The sequence below is a fragment of the Trichoplusia ni genome, chromosome 1, assembly GCF_003590095.1.
Source record: "Trichoplusia ni isolate ovarian cell line Hi5 chromosome 1, tn1, whole genome shotgun sequence".
Classification (NCBI taxonomy): Eukaryota; Metazoa; Arthropoda; class Insecta; order Lepidoptera; family Noctuidae; genus Trichoplusia; species Trichoplusia ni.
This window is the reverse complement of record NC_039478.1, coordinates 5515615-5531962: the sequence shown is the minus strand read 5'-3', so window position 1 is coordinate 5531962 and position 16348 is coordinate 5515615. Positions and strand designations below refer to the sequence as shown.

The window sequence follows — 16348 nt, the reverse complement described above, 5'->3', positions numbered from 1 at the left end:
GTTTGTTTGAACGCGCTAATCTCAGGAACTACTAGTCCAAGTTGAAAAATTCTTTTTGTGATGAATAGACCCTTCATCGAGGAAGGCTTTAGGCTATAAACCATCACGCTGCGACTAATAGGAGCGAAGATAGGTACAATGGAAAATGTGAAAAAACAAGGCAGGTAAAAATCATAACTTATATCTTCTACCCACGGGAACGAAGTCGCGGGCAACAGCTAGTATAGATATAAAATTTAAGTAAGTAAGTAAGATTAAAATATAATAATATACTTTATTAATTAAAAATATCAGAATCATTGACTTTCTAGCCTTTTCAAGCTATGCTAGGATCGGTTTCCAGTCTAACCGGCTTCAGTTAAGTACCAGTGTTTTATAAGGACGAAGAAAAATAAACGCCGCGTTTCAGAAGTTGTTGTGTAGGATTCAAGATGGCGTATTTTAAATGGCGTAGTAGTTGGCGCGAAAACGGCAGATACAACGATGTGGTATTAATGCCAGTCGTTCTCTTAACGTATTATGTACAGATAAGCAATTAGGCATCAAGGAATATATTAATTGGTTAAATTCCTTAGTGTAGAATCGAGTACAAATTGCTAACTAATATTAACTTAAACAATGGATAATCAGTGAGGTTTTTAAAGATTAAACTATCTTTTAATGTGCACTATATTGGAAGTATTATAGATATTTTGCCATCTGTTTTATAATGTTTAAGCTAGTCTTTGGCTACATTTGACCGTAGTAGTCAGTTGCGAAACTTCGTCGCTGATTTGGATGTGATATTTTTGTTTCGTAACCAGTTTTAATTCTACAACCCGAGTTCGGATGTTACAACATACATATATCTTCTATAGTAATTCTCTTGCGAGCGGTGGATTGAATATTTGCATTTTATTCAGCGGTTTTGTGAATACTTCTATCAAGATTAATTATTTTTAAAAACATGGAAAATAGTTATTGAATAAACTAGAATAAACTAGTTTTCTTGCGTTGCATTTTATTTTTCTCTGCCTGGAATATGTATCCTGCCGAAGTGTATCGTTTTTTGAAACTAAAACTTGCATGTAGGTAAACTTGGCATCAAAATATATTATACTTGGTCAATTCGGCTAATTTTCAATAAAATATTAAATACAATTGTTGTTCCTAAATAAAAGGTACACTTGGAAGTTGTCATAGGAACTCTTATATTTTTGAAAATAAATATTATTTTTGCTTGTAAAACCAATCAAAACTATCCCTTTCTTTGAAATCAGTCAATTATGGTATATTTGCAAAAGCAGAGTCATCTGTGTGTTAAAACACGACTAAAAAGTTGTTCTTATAAGTCGCTAGATGGCGGGGTATACATTGTGTTCACTTAAGCGCATAGATGGAGCTAGCGGCAAATGTGCTCCGTGTTACATAGTTTTGTATATTTTGATAACTAGATATATGATTCACGGAGCTACTTATGATTCTAATATTCAATTGGCAGGACAGGCCTAGGGTAATATTTAGAACGGAGATAATTTATTTTTCTTATAAAGCAAAAAAACTATCCACGTATCAAGGAGGTAGCTGAGGTAGTGCACTTATCTAGACCTTGCGTCTCTCGTCTACAACTGCGGAAATAGTACGGACAGCACCAAAGTCGGCTACCACAACCCAGATAAAAAACTGACATTTCTCGTATGTAGGAACTGATGTTTGGTTTCAAGCGTTTTAAGTTCACGAAATGGGCACGGTTCTAGGTGCCGTACCGTCCGTACAGTCACCGTTATAGCTCGTGCATTTTTTTTTAATACGATTGTATTATCTGCTGTTGCTGACTGTACAGCTTCGAAGGTAGAAAAATGCTCCCCGATTTTTTTATAGTAACCTTCGTGTGTGAGTTCAATTTGTTTCATTCTTAAATTGTACAATGATTTATTTATGCGTTTTTATCGGGGTTGCTTAAATAGTTTGTAAGTCATGGATAAGAATTTCGTTTGGGTTCGAAACTAGTCGTGCAATTTCGATAAATTCCATCATTAATGTAAGATTTTTTTATAAAGCCTGCTTTAGATCCCACTCTAGGCAAGGCCTCCCCCAGACCTCTCCATCTTTTACAATGACTGATTAGCTTAGTAGCTTAGTAGCTTATTAGCTTAGTAGTCGATTCACCCGTTTCAGGCGAATTGACTACTTTCAATTTTGCATAATTTTTAAGGGCAGATTCGCCCGAGACAAATTTAACAACGGCCGAATCTGGTAATTTTTTGGCTAGTTCATAACATCATCATGAATAAGAGCTGATGAATAATGTTACTATGCTTTTACTTTCTTGAACAACAAACGGTAGTGAGTCATAAATGATACTTGTGATGCAGATAGTATTCTATTAGTAGGTGAGGTAAGCAATCATTTAGGTATCAAGCACTCGATTATAAGCCTATGAATAGTAAAGATCCTTGAAATACGTCAAGTATTTGTAATAATTATGACTTACTTAGCAAAGGTACATATTTACCACCCTACTACATATTTACGTTGATGCTTGTCCAGAATTTCACGTGAGACAAAGAAAAGAGGCATTTATCTCATAAAACTGTAAAGTTTGGCGAGGCAAATTCAATTTTTTTTTTAATTACAAAACAAGCTACTTCTCTTTGAGGAAGGAAATAATAAGAACTAATTAATTTTTTTTGACAATAAAATCTAACATCTAATTGAATTATTGCCTCTATAAAATTTTACCTGCGAAGTCAGTTGTTAAAAATAAGCTGAAGAAAAAAGAAAATGTGGAGCACAATGGGTATTCGTCACATGTACCTATGACTATACTAACCGCTGCTTACCGTAATTTTTTATTTATTTGTTCTTATGTCAGCAACAAGAGCTCATCATCTATGAAACTTTCAACTTGGGATATCATGACAGCTACCTTTTTCACCGACTAAAAACACCCCATCAACTGCCTGACCCAGAGTCACGGGATCGCTCGAGAATGCTCTGCCTGCTGGCTGGTCATACTAAGGCCAAGGCACAGAAAATAGAATAGTTCGCCTATGACCCCAAGGGATTTTGAACGGTTAAGCTTTTTTGAATAATGTGCGTCGCTTTTCCAAGACTGTTCTGAATTCTATTAATGGCTGCATTTTGATTATTAGATCAATGATTAACTTAATCAGTGTGATTAAGTGTAAGGTTAATAATACAATTTTTCCTGTAAACGTAAGCGATACCAAAAAAATTACTCATTTTATCATTATTCAATTTCGCTTTATTGATATAGGAATTGTCTGAAACTGAGTGAATGGGTTGTAAACAAAAATAAATAATGAGGATAGACAGGACAGAATTTAGGAGTCTACATTTTGAAATGTTCATTAGTAGGCTTACTCCGAATCGAATTAAGATCGAGTTGGTACTGTTCAACCAGACAACGCCAATTCGTGCACTGTCACAAATTTGCACCACGCTCATTCGAAAATTAACGACGCGGCGCCAATAACACTGGATCGCTATTTGAACTTGGTTTAGTTTTCTAGTACCACTTCACGATCGAATCAAGAGCTGAATCAAAATCAAAAACCGAACTAAAACACACGAGCACCGGAAGTAAGCCTGCAGAATATTAATGATTTACGAAAGTGCGTATTTGTAAATCAGAGGAGAAATTACTACGACTAGTATCGCGGTGGTGAGATCGGGTATTGATCGATGTACGCCGTTGGTATTGCATCTGTCCCCATCGCAGTCGACACAGGATAGTAGTTTGACTAGTTTCTCGTTATGTTCGTGGCCCCGTGTGATTTCTGAGCATGTTCCTCGTTCTGAAGCGCAGCCACGGATGTACAAGGGCCGGTCGGATTCTGAAATTTAAGATTTTATGACTTAAACCATTGGTCCATCAATGACAAGCAACGACGAGGATCACACAAACTCTTGTCCTACGGAAGGATCGAACCCGCTCGGTGGGTTTTGCGTGGTGATCTCAACCACTCGACTATCCATGGAGTCAGCTGCCAAAAAACGGTTCAATATAATTATCAAATTGGGTAGGTTGTCAAAAAAATCGCAATATGCATTGACGCATTTTGGGACTAAAACACCATAAACACATACTCTATTAGGAACAGAATGTTTACCTAACTATTCCAAACTATTTACATGTTTAAGAGCTGCTAGATAGCCATAAACGTGGCCAATTTAACAATTAAGCTCATTACCACTTTACAGAAATTGTATCTGTGTAATGGGGGCTACCCGGTATGTGTAAAGTGTTAGCCTTGTGATTGTAAAAGTCCCCTGATTTCATTGTTTAGCGATTAAACATTAAGTATTCGTTAAGGACTTGTTTTTTCATTAATGATAACGCTGATAAATGATAAGAATTTGAAATATCATTGATTTGAATCGTCATCCGTATGGGTAATGAAAGTAGCATAGTAGTATAGCCCGTATGGGCACGAATCAGAAAATATAAAAACACCCTTTCGCTTGTAGTTTGCTTTATATAGTAAAAAAATGTACTGAGGCTAGCTGATCCAGCTAACTTAGTTCTGCCGCATAACCGAGCCATTTTGTGAATCTTAAAAAACAACGGTAGAATATGAAGAAACTTCTTTTCTTCATCTCTCTGTTCAGTATTCACAGCAATCGGTTCTTAGGCAGAAACACTATGTATAATACTCACGTATATACTTTTCAGCGTAAACAACACATTTGCTGATTCTTGAATAATCGTTGGTGTATGGACAGTACTTGGTGGTTGTGTTTTGGAGTATTGTAGGACAGTCTGTACATGCGTAGCATTCTACTAATTGAATTTTGTTGGGTGTTGCGTAAACGCCCGGTCTCGGTCTGCTATTGACCGCTGCATACACTTGGGGCGAAGCTGATCGTTCTAGCTCTTCGGGCTCCGGTTCAAAATTACCAACTTCGTCTGTTCTGCTTGGACGAGCATCAGGAGCTTCTGTAACAAAAGATTTTGGCAATCTTCTCAGTCTTGGCATAATGTATTTCCTACTCCCCTGAAATACTACTTCTGATTAATTTTGATGCGGGACCCAAGACAGTTAATCGTTTCCTTGGGGCCTGTTGTTGGTTTTGTTGATCCTAGTTTACGTTTTGTTTCTTTGATGGTAAGATGTCGTCGGGCTTGTCCCAACAAAAAAAATGGATTTAGTCTATCTAACCAATGCATGAGGACACCTGTAGTAGACCGCGCAGAGCGCTGTCACGCTTTTACAACTGCAACAGTCTTATTTTGAGAGTTGGAACTGGATGCACAGATCAACAATTCCTTTAAAAAGCGAACTTCTAAACTATTTATATTTAGAAAACTCGTTTTTTTTCTCTAACTTTTTAGGAACATTGATATGTATGGCGGAGCGGAGGACGGAATTGTAATTGCTAAACTGACAGCTTCCCAAAGCCACCTTATGCACAATGGGTCCATTTGTAGACTACGTGGGAAAAAAGGAGCTCATCATCAGTAACCAGTTATGAGGATAACAGTAAGAATCCTAAACATTATTCTCCATCATTCCGAAGTAGTTTTTATAAAAAGTTATAAACAAAGCGCGATGCGTCTTCTAGGCAATTACTGTGATTTAAAGAGTCATGTATTATTATTGCTCCTTCTACTCGTATTGCATTGCATGCAGATGATTCCATACTGGGCCGCAGTATAACTTGCGGAAATGGACCGTCAAAGCAGCCCTTAGCCCAGAACTTTGCTGCCTCTTTCAACGGCGAACAATTTCTTTGATAAGACCATTTTTGTTACTAATTTCAAAACACACGTTCAAATCCTTTCACTTTTTTGGGAACTATATTCACAATACATCAAAATATTTAAAAATAAAGATAAATACTATACCTAAATGTTCCGCCAAACACTTGACACTAGCAACAGTGATTACTGCGAAAACAATTACAGGCAGTTTAGACATTTTCAAGGAATATGCAACAAGCTAAGCTAGCGACTTAGACTGCCCTTATATATACCAGGTTATCAAAACAATAGGCAGATTTTGCACGCTAAAATGAGCTTGAAGGTACGCAACACATCAAGCAAATCGATATCTTTGTTTCTAATACACATTGAGATTGAAAGACAAATCAATATAGAGAAGTGAGATCATTAGAAAGATTGTCTTATCCCTGTAGTATAGTATCTTCGACAAGTTGTATAGTTAACTCATAGCTCATCAAGTTATAAGCATTGTACTATTTGGTCTATCTATGGTTATGGGTATGTCAAATTATCAGGTTTTTTACGATATAGCAGTTGTATTGTTGTACTTATATTCTACAGATATAATCGTTATACTGCCATTTCTAAGGTTGCAGGTTGAAATCTCGGACATTAGAGTTTTCTTTAATTTACCCCGTTTTTATCCCTTGCTAAAAACGGGGAAGGAAAAGGTCGTGCTGATTCCGAAACTATTAGGATTTAAAAACTCTGACATCAGGTTGTACTCGTACAACAATCATACGAAAATGCGAAGAAGAAGAAAGTTTCTTTGGGAATTGACGTCTGCCATAGGTTCTGAAGTACGTTAATATTAAATACCTATTTTCTATAATTATCTTGTTTACGAAGCACTGTTAAAATAATAATAATATCTTACCTATACCAGATAATGACTGCACGGATAGCCGAGTGGTTGAGGTCATCACGCCAAACCCACTTTGCGCGATGTGTCGCGGGTTCGATCCCCGCGTAGGAGAAGCATTTATGTGATCCACGAATGCTTGTTCTGAGTCTAGGTGTCCTTGTGCATGTGAATTGTATGTTTGTAAAACACCCCGCGACACAAGGATTAAATTTCTTAGTGCGGGAGACATTAAAAAAAAAGAATAAACTTAATATGCCTCACAGCTGGGCGCAGGCCTCTTCCCGTATAGGGAAGATTTCATCACTATGCAAGCTCACTGCGGGTTGGCGTGTCAGACACCGATATTAGTAATCCATATATTTTTATCACGATAATTTCCTTCTCCATTTGCACATAACTTTGAAAGTCACATTGGTACTTAACCTGCGTTTCATGCATATTAATACATGCCTTTTCTTCCTTTTCTTGTTTCATAAGTTTGTAGTTATTACAAACAAGCATTAGCTTAAAAATCTCCACTGGTGCTATATTGAACTTTACGGTTACGCTTTAGCCATATTGTGAAATTAACCGTATCCCCGGCAACAGTGTACGGAGACAAAATTTTGCATCCTCCGTCCGTCTATTTGCTCAGGATCTCTGGTATCAAAAAATGACTTTTTGAACAACATTTTTGAAGTGAAAACTCATTTAGCGGCGCTGAGCACTTCTTTGTATGGGTATAAACATCTAAACTCCTGTCAGAGTCACGTGATGCTGATCGAAAATGCGTAAGATGATAACTTATTTAGAGCAATACTGCATCGATAGCGATATAAATAAATTTCGAATTCTACCACATAAATGATGGAACTTTTATAACAATTCCAAAATATCAAAATGCAACGTTAATATTCAAGTTTTCACTTCTGCTCCACTCACACTGTTGTTCTCCCGGAGTGCGAACGGTATTTTTTTCTTCTTCATGCGTAACTGTGGAGACCTAAACCACTCGGCTATCCGTGCAGTGCATTATTGTTTCACTTTAAATTTCTAAAGCATCTAATATGCATAATAATATTATCTTCTATGTCTGGTCAATAGGTATAGTGCCATAATTGTGGATGAGTTGAGAAAACAATACAATGAAGGTGCAACTTCTGAACGGATAGAAGTAAAATAAAGAAACAAAGCTATACATTTATATAGAACTAGCAGTTGCCCGCGACGTCGTCCGCGTGGTTGGAAGATATACGTTATGACACCTTGGGTTACAATATCGCAATTTTCTTACGGAACCCTAATATTTTTGAAATAAATTATAGCCTATGTTCAGCGGGGACAATGTAGCTTCTCAACAGTGAAAGAATTTTTCAAGACCCGTAGTTTCGAAGGCTATTCCTGTCCATCAAACAAACAAACAATCAAATATTTCCTCTTTATAATATTAGTATAGAAGTATCCTGATTTTTATTTACTAAAAACAAAATCTCCCCTTAGGCATGTTCATTCTAAACATTGAAGTCACTTACAACAAGACACCAAGATTCGGAACAAAGATGTGTGGACCACTCGCGACAAGTTAAACATTGATTTTTGGACTCATGATTGTTTCGAAACTGACATTAGCAAATCAATTGCAACATAGGAAATGAAAATAGCTATATATATATTCAACTAAATGTAACTGTTAAAAAAAAAACATTTACTGAATTATATCAGCTAGGCGCCTATGAGTACTAATCTGTATTATGTCGTTATTTTTGATTAATTTCTGCCAGTCTTTCTTTTTTTTTTTTAATGCCTCCCTCAACCTCATACATATTATTGCCGTTTTTTTTTATATTTTAGTAGGGTTATCGATTTCAGCAAAAGTAAATGTTTTACCTAGTTTTATAACGGCCCTCTTATATCCACTATCACCGCCATTGTACATATTATCGCATTTATCAGGTGGATAACGTGAAAGTATTATTACTCCATCAATAAGTACACATAGCCATGCACTTAAGAGGTCCAATGAATAGATAAAAAAGTAGTTTTGCAAATAAATGTAACCTATTTTTATGCTTGCGATTAAAATTATATAAATATATGTTCTCAGTGGCGTGGTGGCATTGCGGTTCTACGCATGGATTTCTATGCATAAGGTACTCGCTCGATCCATCAAAAGTACCAAATTTACTTTTCCAAAGTTTCATTCATGTACTTTCTTTCTTTTTAATTATTCTAAGGGTTTTTTTAGAGGGGTTGTTGTCTTTCTTGAGAAGCAATGAAGGTGAAGGAAACCGCGTCGTGACGAAACCTGGATTAGAAATATTGGAATCGCGAACCTGCAGTGAGCTAGGGCGGTGATCAATGCTTAAACATTTCCTATACTTAAAGAGGCCTGTGTCACTACACTGTGACAAAACAATATAAGCTTTATTTACAACTGGTTGACCCATCCAAACTTTATTGGGTATTTTCAGTAAGACATACCTTATAACACACAAAACGTACGTACACAAATAAAGTGGCTTTCTATTAGTTAAAGTTTTTCGAAATCGGCCCAACAACCCAATAAACTTCTTTACACAATGACTGGCTGTTGCCGATGACCTGTTATCCTGTATGGATCAGAATGCTGGGCGACAAAAGGGATGAAAGACAACTGTAAGCAGCAGAGATGAGAATGTCAAGAGGAGTTTGTGGTATTACGAGAACAGATAGATTAAGAAATGAGAATGTAAAGGGACATTTGAAAGTGTGCCACTTTCAAAATTTTTTGGTTACAGAAAAACTATGTGGCAACCGGCTGTCATGGTATCGTGTTATGCGGAGGAATGAGAATCATATGGTGAGGAAGGTGTTGAGTATGGATGTGGATGGATATAGGGGAAGAGGACGATCAAGGAAATTATGGATGCATTGTGTAAAAGACGATATGGCTGCAAAAAGTATTTCTTATGAGGTGACGTCAGAGTATTGTGATGACGTGTACCCCTTATAGCGTTATCTCATCTCCATACTATCCTACCTTTTAGTATCGGAGTGGTCTAAAGTCCCTATTACAAAGAAGGAATTTACTTTTTGATCATATTATACAAGAGAAATAATGAAACGAAAATATGTATAAAAAATATTTATTTAACGATTTTCTTAGTGTATCCAATTAATTTAAAATATATTACATAATTATGTACATGTACTTAAAAAAAGGCACTATCAATTATAATTTACTAAATTTGGAACTATAATTATTTATAAATCCACAAGTTATCAAAATCGCCTGAAGATACGTTTTTTTTATAACAACCAATATTGGACTCATGTTTCTTGTCTCAATATGAGAAGAGTAAAATAATAATTTAAAATCTAACATAGCTTGAATAAATGCCCTCAACAAAAGAAACAATATTAATACTTATAATTTATTCAAATATTTTTGAAAAAAAAATAAACTTATAACACTCCAAACATACTTCATGAATAAAACTACTCTACAGAATAGAAACGTAAGGCGGATATAATAGATACAATGACTAATGCGATTGTACCCGTTGTCTTTGCAGAGGCATTGCATGCATCTTCAACACATACTCGACAGCTTTTGATGGCGTCTGAACCGCCAACAGCATCGCGGCATCGTTCCTTTGGGTCCGAGGGCTCCGTTGCAGGTGGGAAGTAGCAATCACGAATGACGCTCTCCGCTCCATTAACTAAAAATAGTTTGTAAATAAAATTTTATGTAATATGATAATTAAGGCTAGTCTGTGTGTCACAGTGAGAGACACACACACGTGAGGTGCTATACACGGCGGACCAAATCCGAACCCAGGCTCGGGGGCGGTAAGAGTACCCCGCGGTTAAGTTTATTTGTTTCTGCCTTTAACAAAAGTGGGTTTGGTAAACTTTAATGGTCTTCTTATCTTACCTTCGACTACTGCCACGAGACACTGAGGCTGAGGGTCTGCTCTTATCTGCATTATAGATCGTTTTCCACGGAACAACTGTAAGACAAATAATCATAATTAACGCAAATACTAAAACTAACCACGGAATTTATTAAACAGAGATCTCATTAAAATTACCTCATTACTAGGGTATTCGTTTAACGCCCCCATGTAATTTGCGGTTGGAGCCGCGGTAGGGGCGGCAGTTGGGGCCGCAGTAGGTGCCGCAGTTGGTGCCGCAGTAGGGGCTTCAGTGGGAGCAGCTGTGGGAGCAGCTGTGGGAGCTGCAGTAGGAGCGGCAGTAGGGGCCGCAGTAGGTGCCGCAGTTGGTGCCGCAGTAGGGGCTTCAGTGGGAGCAGCTGTGGGAGCGGCAGTGGGGGCGGCAGTGGGGGCCGCAGTTGGTGCCGCAGTAGGGGCTTCAGTGGGGGCCGCAGTAGGTGCCGCAGTAGGGGCTTCAGTGGGAGCAGCTGTGGGAGCGGCAGTAGGAGCGGCAGTGGGGGCCGCAGTTGGTGCCGCAGTAGGGGCTTCAGTGGGAGCAGCTGTGGGAGCGGCAGTGGGGGCGGCAGTGGGGGCCGCAGTTGGTGCCGCAGTAGGGGCTTCAGTGGGGGCCGCAGTAGGTGCCGCAGTAGGTGCCGCAGTAGGAGCTTCAGTGGGAGCAGCTGTGGGAGCGGCAGTAGGAGCGGCAGTGGGGGCCGCAGTTGGTGCCGCAGTAGGGGCTTCAGTGGGAGCAGCAGTTGGAGCGGTGGTTGGTGCGGAGGTTGGGGTTACTGTGGTGGGGGCCACGCATGTCGTTTTTTGCGAATCGGTTACAGTAGCACAACCTCTACACACGTAACAAGTATGGGCATCCGCTGAAAACAGAGTTATTTATTAGTACTCGTAATAATTTATTAGTATTTAGATTTTTCTGGTAGCATTTGTCGGCCCATTTGTCCTTCCATATGTTTTGTTCACTAATGAATGGATATGTTAACCCCAAATAAATTTACTGGTTTTCGAAAACTATTATTTATTTCCATGCATAGAAGTGATTTATCGGGTAAAGTACTCATGCGAGCTGGGTATATACGGCACCCTATTACCAAGGTGTCATTTCTATCACCAAGTGTTATTTAAGCTCCTGCAGTGGCAGTTTAAAAATCGATGTAAAGCAACGGACTTAAATTTAAATCCGAATCGCACTAAAACTCAATTTTATTTAATAATATTTTTTTAAGAACAAAAACGTATACCTGTGTCAAATAAAAACTACTGAGAAAAACTTTATGTAATTGTGGCGTCCAAATGACAGGTATGCGTTAAATGGAAAAGGAATCAAGAAAATCGGTTCATCCAACCCGAAATTTTGAGGTTAAAACTTGGTCAGTACTTAAAAAAACAACCTCCTTCTTTATGAAGTCACTTTAAAACGCAGGCAAAGTCGCGGGCAGCAGTTGTACACATAGATAAGCAGAGAGTTATTATCGTATGTCATACTCATGTTATTCTTGTAATAAGGCACGCTATCTAACGATAAACTGGCAAACCTAGATTATTTTAGAGATCTAATTAAACAATAAGGAAAAATACTAGTTAATAAAATGAATGTTGTGAATCACACTAATATTATGATTGCGAAAGTATGTGACTGTATTTGTATGTGTGCATGTTTGTTATCTCTTCACGTCCCAACGGCTGTACCGATTTCGGTAGAATTTGGTTAATGGTAGCGAACCATTGGATTAACATATTCTAGAAAACTAGCACATATGTTAAACCAAGTTCTCGACATTAAAGAAAAATCAATTTTCTTACAATTAGTCAATATTATAGCAGTCAAGGAATCACCTATGTAGCATGATGAATCAGTCTGTTTTTTAACATCTATGGTAATATAAACTTCTAGCTATTTACTTCTTTTTCTCTACATTCATTGAAAGATTCAAAGGAAAAGCCCGAAATAAAATAAAGTGTTGAAACTCAATATCAGTTCTAGCTATTATGAAAGGTATTTATCTTTTTACTTTAAACAGGAGTAAATAAATAATTTAAACATATTACACAACGTGTTCCCAGGGCTCAAATTCCGCTAATTAAGTACTACGAATAAATTTCGATTGAATTAAAGACACTATTAGTATTCTCTTAAGCAAAATCGGGGCCAAATTCACCACAATAATTGGAAATTCATTGTATTGACCGTAGGTGCTCCTCCTCGTACTGAAAATTGGAATTGGTGCCCAAATTGCTTTTTGGTTAGCAAGCTATTGCTACAAAAACGATTCCATAATTTTTGAAAACTTTTGTAAAATACTAACTCACCATCAAGGATGCTAATAAAAATATACAAATGAAGTTGAATTTGATTTTAGCTGGCAAAATCCAGAAAATTACAGAAAGCAAGTTTGCAAACATTTTCACACATATGTGTAAAGTACAAGCTGATTCTGGCAATATTCTTCTTTTATAATAATTGTTAGCGAAGAGTTATAAGGGTTGTACGGATAAGCGAGCCGGTCATCATAATAAACCCATTTAGTTCGATCCCCGCGTGGGGCAAGCGTTTCTGTGAAACACGAATTCCGTCTAAGGATTAAAATTTCGTAGTGCGGGAGTTGTTTAAAATATGAAAATCTTCGTTTCTCGTCATAAAATATAACAGGTCTTAATTAAACTCTTAAAAGATTAGGAAAAAACATACCTCCAAGGAAAGCACACAAAGTCACTAGAGTGATAATACACAAAGTCTTCCCCATTGCTCTCGCCATGATTGTCTCCACTTCAAATGAACGCTATCTGATAATTGTGATTACTTTTATATGTGCCAGTACGGTTCAGTATTTAGATACAGGCCGTTATTTTAAAGCTATTGTTAATGACGACTTTTGATCAGTAGACTTCACTCACGCCAATGTTAAGGCTTCTTGCCGTCTTACACTGATTTCTTAATAATTCTTAAAGGCTTTTGAAACCCATCGATTCTTGTAGATCAGTACCAAAGAAATAAAAAAAAACCAGATTATTATCAATTCGAAAGTGACCAAGCAGTAAGATCCTTAATATCCATAAATGACTCCATCTTACGCTGTCGTTGTTGGATTATACACGAACTGAAAACTTAATGTCTACGAGAATATGAATGATACCCCATTTGGACAAGTGACAAAATTTTGACTTGTCAATAGACTGAGATCTGAACCGTTACAACCTGCGACCACCGTAAGGTCTGGATTGCGGGTACCAGGGAGGATACCCTGTCACCGGACCAGCATACAGGGCAAGAAGTAGACGGTCACATCGTCTTGCGCGTTCGTTCTTACGAGGATTGAGGTGTGGGCTTTTAACCTATACTTCGGGAAGTAGTCCAACAAGAGCAAGGCAGAGTCGCGCAGGGCATGCGCGAGAGACCCCGTGGCTCTGGAGCAAGCAGTTGAATGGGCTCGGGGTGTTTTGAGTCGGCGAGAGGCCAACATATCCCCACGCTGAGCCCTCAGCGAGGGTTTAAGTCACCCTAGAAAAGAAAATAACCGTTAGCATTAATCGAAAGCGGTAGGTATTTTCGGCCTATTGGATTTAATTTCTTTTTCCACCTTTATATGAGTAAAATAAGATTTTTTTAATCGTAACATAAAATTCAGCAGGAAACATTCTTACCACATTTAATATCACCAAATTTCTATTTTAGAACTTGTTTTAATCCTTCTTGTTCTAATACTAGTATTATGAACACAAAAGTTTGTATGTATGTATATTGTTATTCTACATGCAAAATCCACTGAATGGATTTGGACAAAACTTGGTACACAGATAGTTTAAAACCAAGATTGAACACACTTTTGATCACCATGTATAATACGATAGGTGCTTAATATTATCTTTAGGTAAACGAAGAGCTCTCTAAAAAGTCGACGGTGGTGATTCATTTAATTTATATCATTGCGAAAATTGTAATCAATAAGTGCTATACTTTCTTTATGTATACTTATGTTTAATTGGCGGCCGTCTTTTGAATATTGTGGTATAATAAGGCTTCATCCCGTATTCATTAACTCCTGAGATATCTGCTAAGACCTAACAAAATTCAGGCAAACCATTTGTATTATTTTTGAAACATTGTACGCTGTGCATGAAAATCAATTAGCCAGAATCAGAATTAGAATGGCATAAAGTATATGCTAATTGGCTAAAGAAATACGTATTTATTACCGTAACAACTATTGCTTAACCTCGATCTTTTATTATAGTGTCTATTGTTTTATCGACTATATAAGTAAATACGTCTGCGAAAATTTCAACTGTCAAGCTATCATGAGATATAGCATTGAGACAGACTGATAGAAGGGCAGACGGACAGACAGTGGTGCCTCAGCAAGTTACAGACACCGTATAGCATTACATGTAAAGTGAATAACAAAGCTTGACTACCAATTAACAAGAGGATACAGGCGAATGAAACAACAACTGTCCTTTTTAGTATATTTTTAACATTCACCCATCACGTACCTACCTATGTCCTTTCGGGATATTTTTTGCAACCTGAAGGTTGCAAAAAAATTGTTGCAAAAACGTTGGAGAAAAGTTCAGGCTAAACCACGAAAACCATTGTACCAAAGCTATTGAACTAATAAAATTATCAAATTTGGACTAATCTGGCTGTCATCGACCAACTGCAAACACAGCGAAGGTTGTTTTTGGTAGGATATTAGCCAGTTAAACGAATTGTATTTATGGATGAATGTTACTTTTAAGCGGTTAACGGGCGATTGGTCAATTTATATTTTATTGTTTTGTACAAAAGGGGACGTTTCGTATAGAGCAAAATATATAAACATCAGAAATCCGAACTAGAAATGTAGGTCAACAAAATTTAAATTTTCTTCGTCGAAGGAAAATAACAAAAGCAAATAGCAAAACCAATATGTATATTTTGTAAATAAAATATATCATGTGTATGTGTTTGTTACCCCTTTCCGTGTAAATAGTTTTGCCAATTTCGATTTGTTCGTTGTAATGAAATGACTAAAACCGTATTTTCTTTATAGTGACTAATGTGACCAAATTGTTTGTCAGTCGAAATATATTAATTGAAGTCGCTATCACTGACTAATGAAATTCAAGAAAAATGTTTTCACAGGTTTGGTGATACATTGCGGACGTCACTCGTGGGAGTAAAATTACCCTATTTTTATTTAAAAGTGACAGAAACAGAGCGACATTACACTGTAACTTGGCATCTAGACCGAAATAACTTTGTTCAATACATGTTTATATACTTATATTCAACTAGCTTTTCGCCCGCGGCTTCGCCCGCGTCGATGTCGGTTATATCGCGTTTCCAAGAGAAACTCTTCAAAAGTCCGGGATAAATACTATCCTATGTTCTTTCTCAAGGTCAACTCTATGTCTGTACCAAATTTCATTAAAATCAGTTCAATGGTTTAGACGTGAAAGCGTAACAGACAGACAGACAGACGCATTTATAATATTAGTTGGGTTATACAATATTGAACGAGTATTGATTCCAAGCGATCAGTTTCATTGAACGAAGCTACGAATTGCACACATTTTGTGAACTGTATACCAAATTTCGTCTAAATCCGTTCAGTGGTTTTTGGGTGAAAGAGTTACAAATGTCCAACCATAGTCGACACTTACAAACTTTCATGTTTATAAAATTAGTAAGATAAGGATTCCAAAAATGAACAATCAAAGATTGTTGTTTCCTATAATATCTACGATTTTTTATTACAATCGTTTACTCATACATTCTATAATCCATCATATCGTCTATCAACAACGACTGCGGAAATGCACCTTATTTCATTGTAATAGAGTCGCTGTATGGGTGTGTGCAAAATTGAT

At 37.1% G+C, this 16348-nt stretch overlaps 2 protein-coding genes across 4 annotated transcripts; both read right to left on the bottom strand.

Annotated features, from left to right (window-relative positions):
• Positions 1 to 3208: 3208 nt before the first annotated feature.
• LOC113491783 lies at positions 3209 to 5925 on the bottom strand. 2 transcript variants are annotated; one of them, XM_026868957.1, is made up of 3 exons: positions 5852 to 5925; positions 4664 to 4939; positions 3209 to 3839 (listed from the first exon to the last, which is right to left on the bottom strand). In XM_026868957.1, the coding sequence occupies exons 1-3, from the start codon at positions 5922 to 5924 to the stop codon at positions 3610 to 3612; spliced, it is 579 nt and encodes a 192-aa protein (XP_026724758.1). In that variant the 5' UTR covers position 5925; the 3' UTR covers positions 3209 to 3609. The 2 variants fall into 2 exon arrangements, with proteins under 2 accessions (XP_026724758.1, XP_026724751.1); XM_026868950.1 differs by having other exon boundaries at positions 3210 to 3839; positions 4664 to 4942.
• Positions 5926 to 9971: 4046 nt separating this feature from the next.
• Positions 9972 to 13291, bottom strand: LOC113491751 (skin secretory protein xP2-like). 2 transcript variants are annotated; one of them, XM_026868918.1, is made up of 5 exons: positions 13188 to 13291; positions 11267 to 11358; positions 10646 to 11074; positions 10489 to 10564; positions 9972 to 10273 (listed from the first exon to the last, which is right to left on the bottom strand). In XM_026868918.1, exons 1-5 carry the CDS (start codon positions 13252 to 13254, stop codon positions 10050 to 10052), a joined length of 888 nt encoding a protein of 295 aa, XP_026724719.1. In that variant the 5' UTR covers positions 13255 to 13291; the 3' UTR covers positions 9972 to 10049. The 2 variants fall into 2 exon arrangements, with proteins under 2 accessions (XP_026724719.1, XP_026724710.1); XM_026868909.1 differs by having other exon boundaries at positions 10646 to 11358.
• Between the last annotated feature and the right edge of the window lie 3057 nt (positions 13292 to 16348).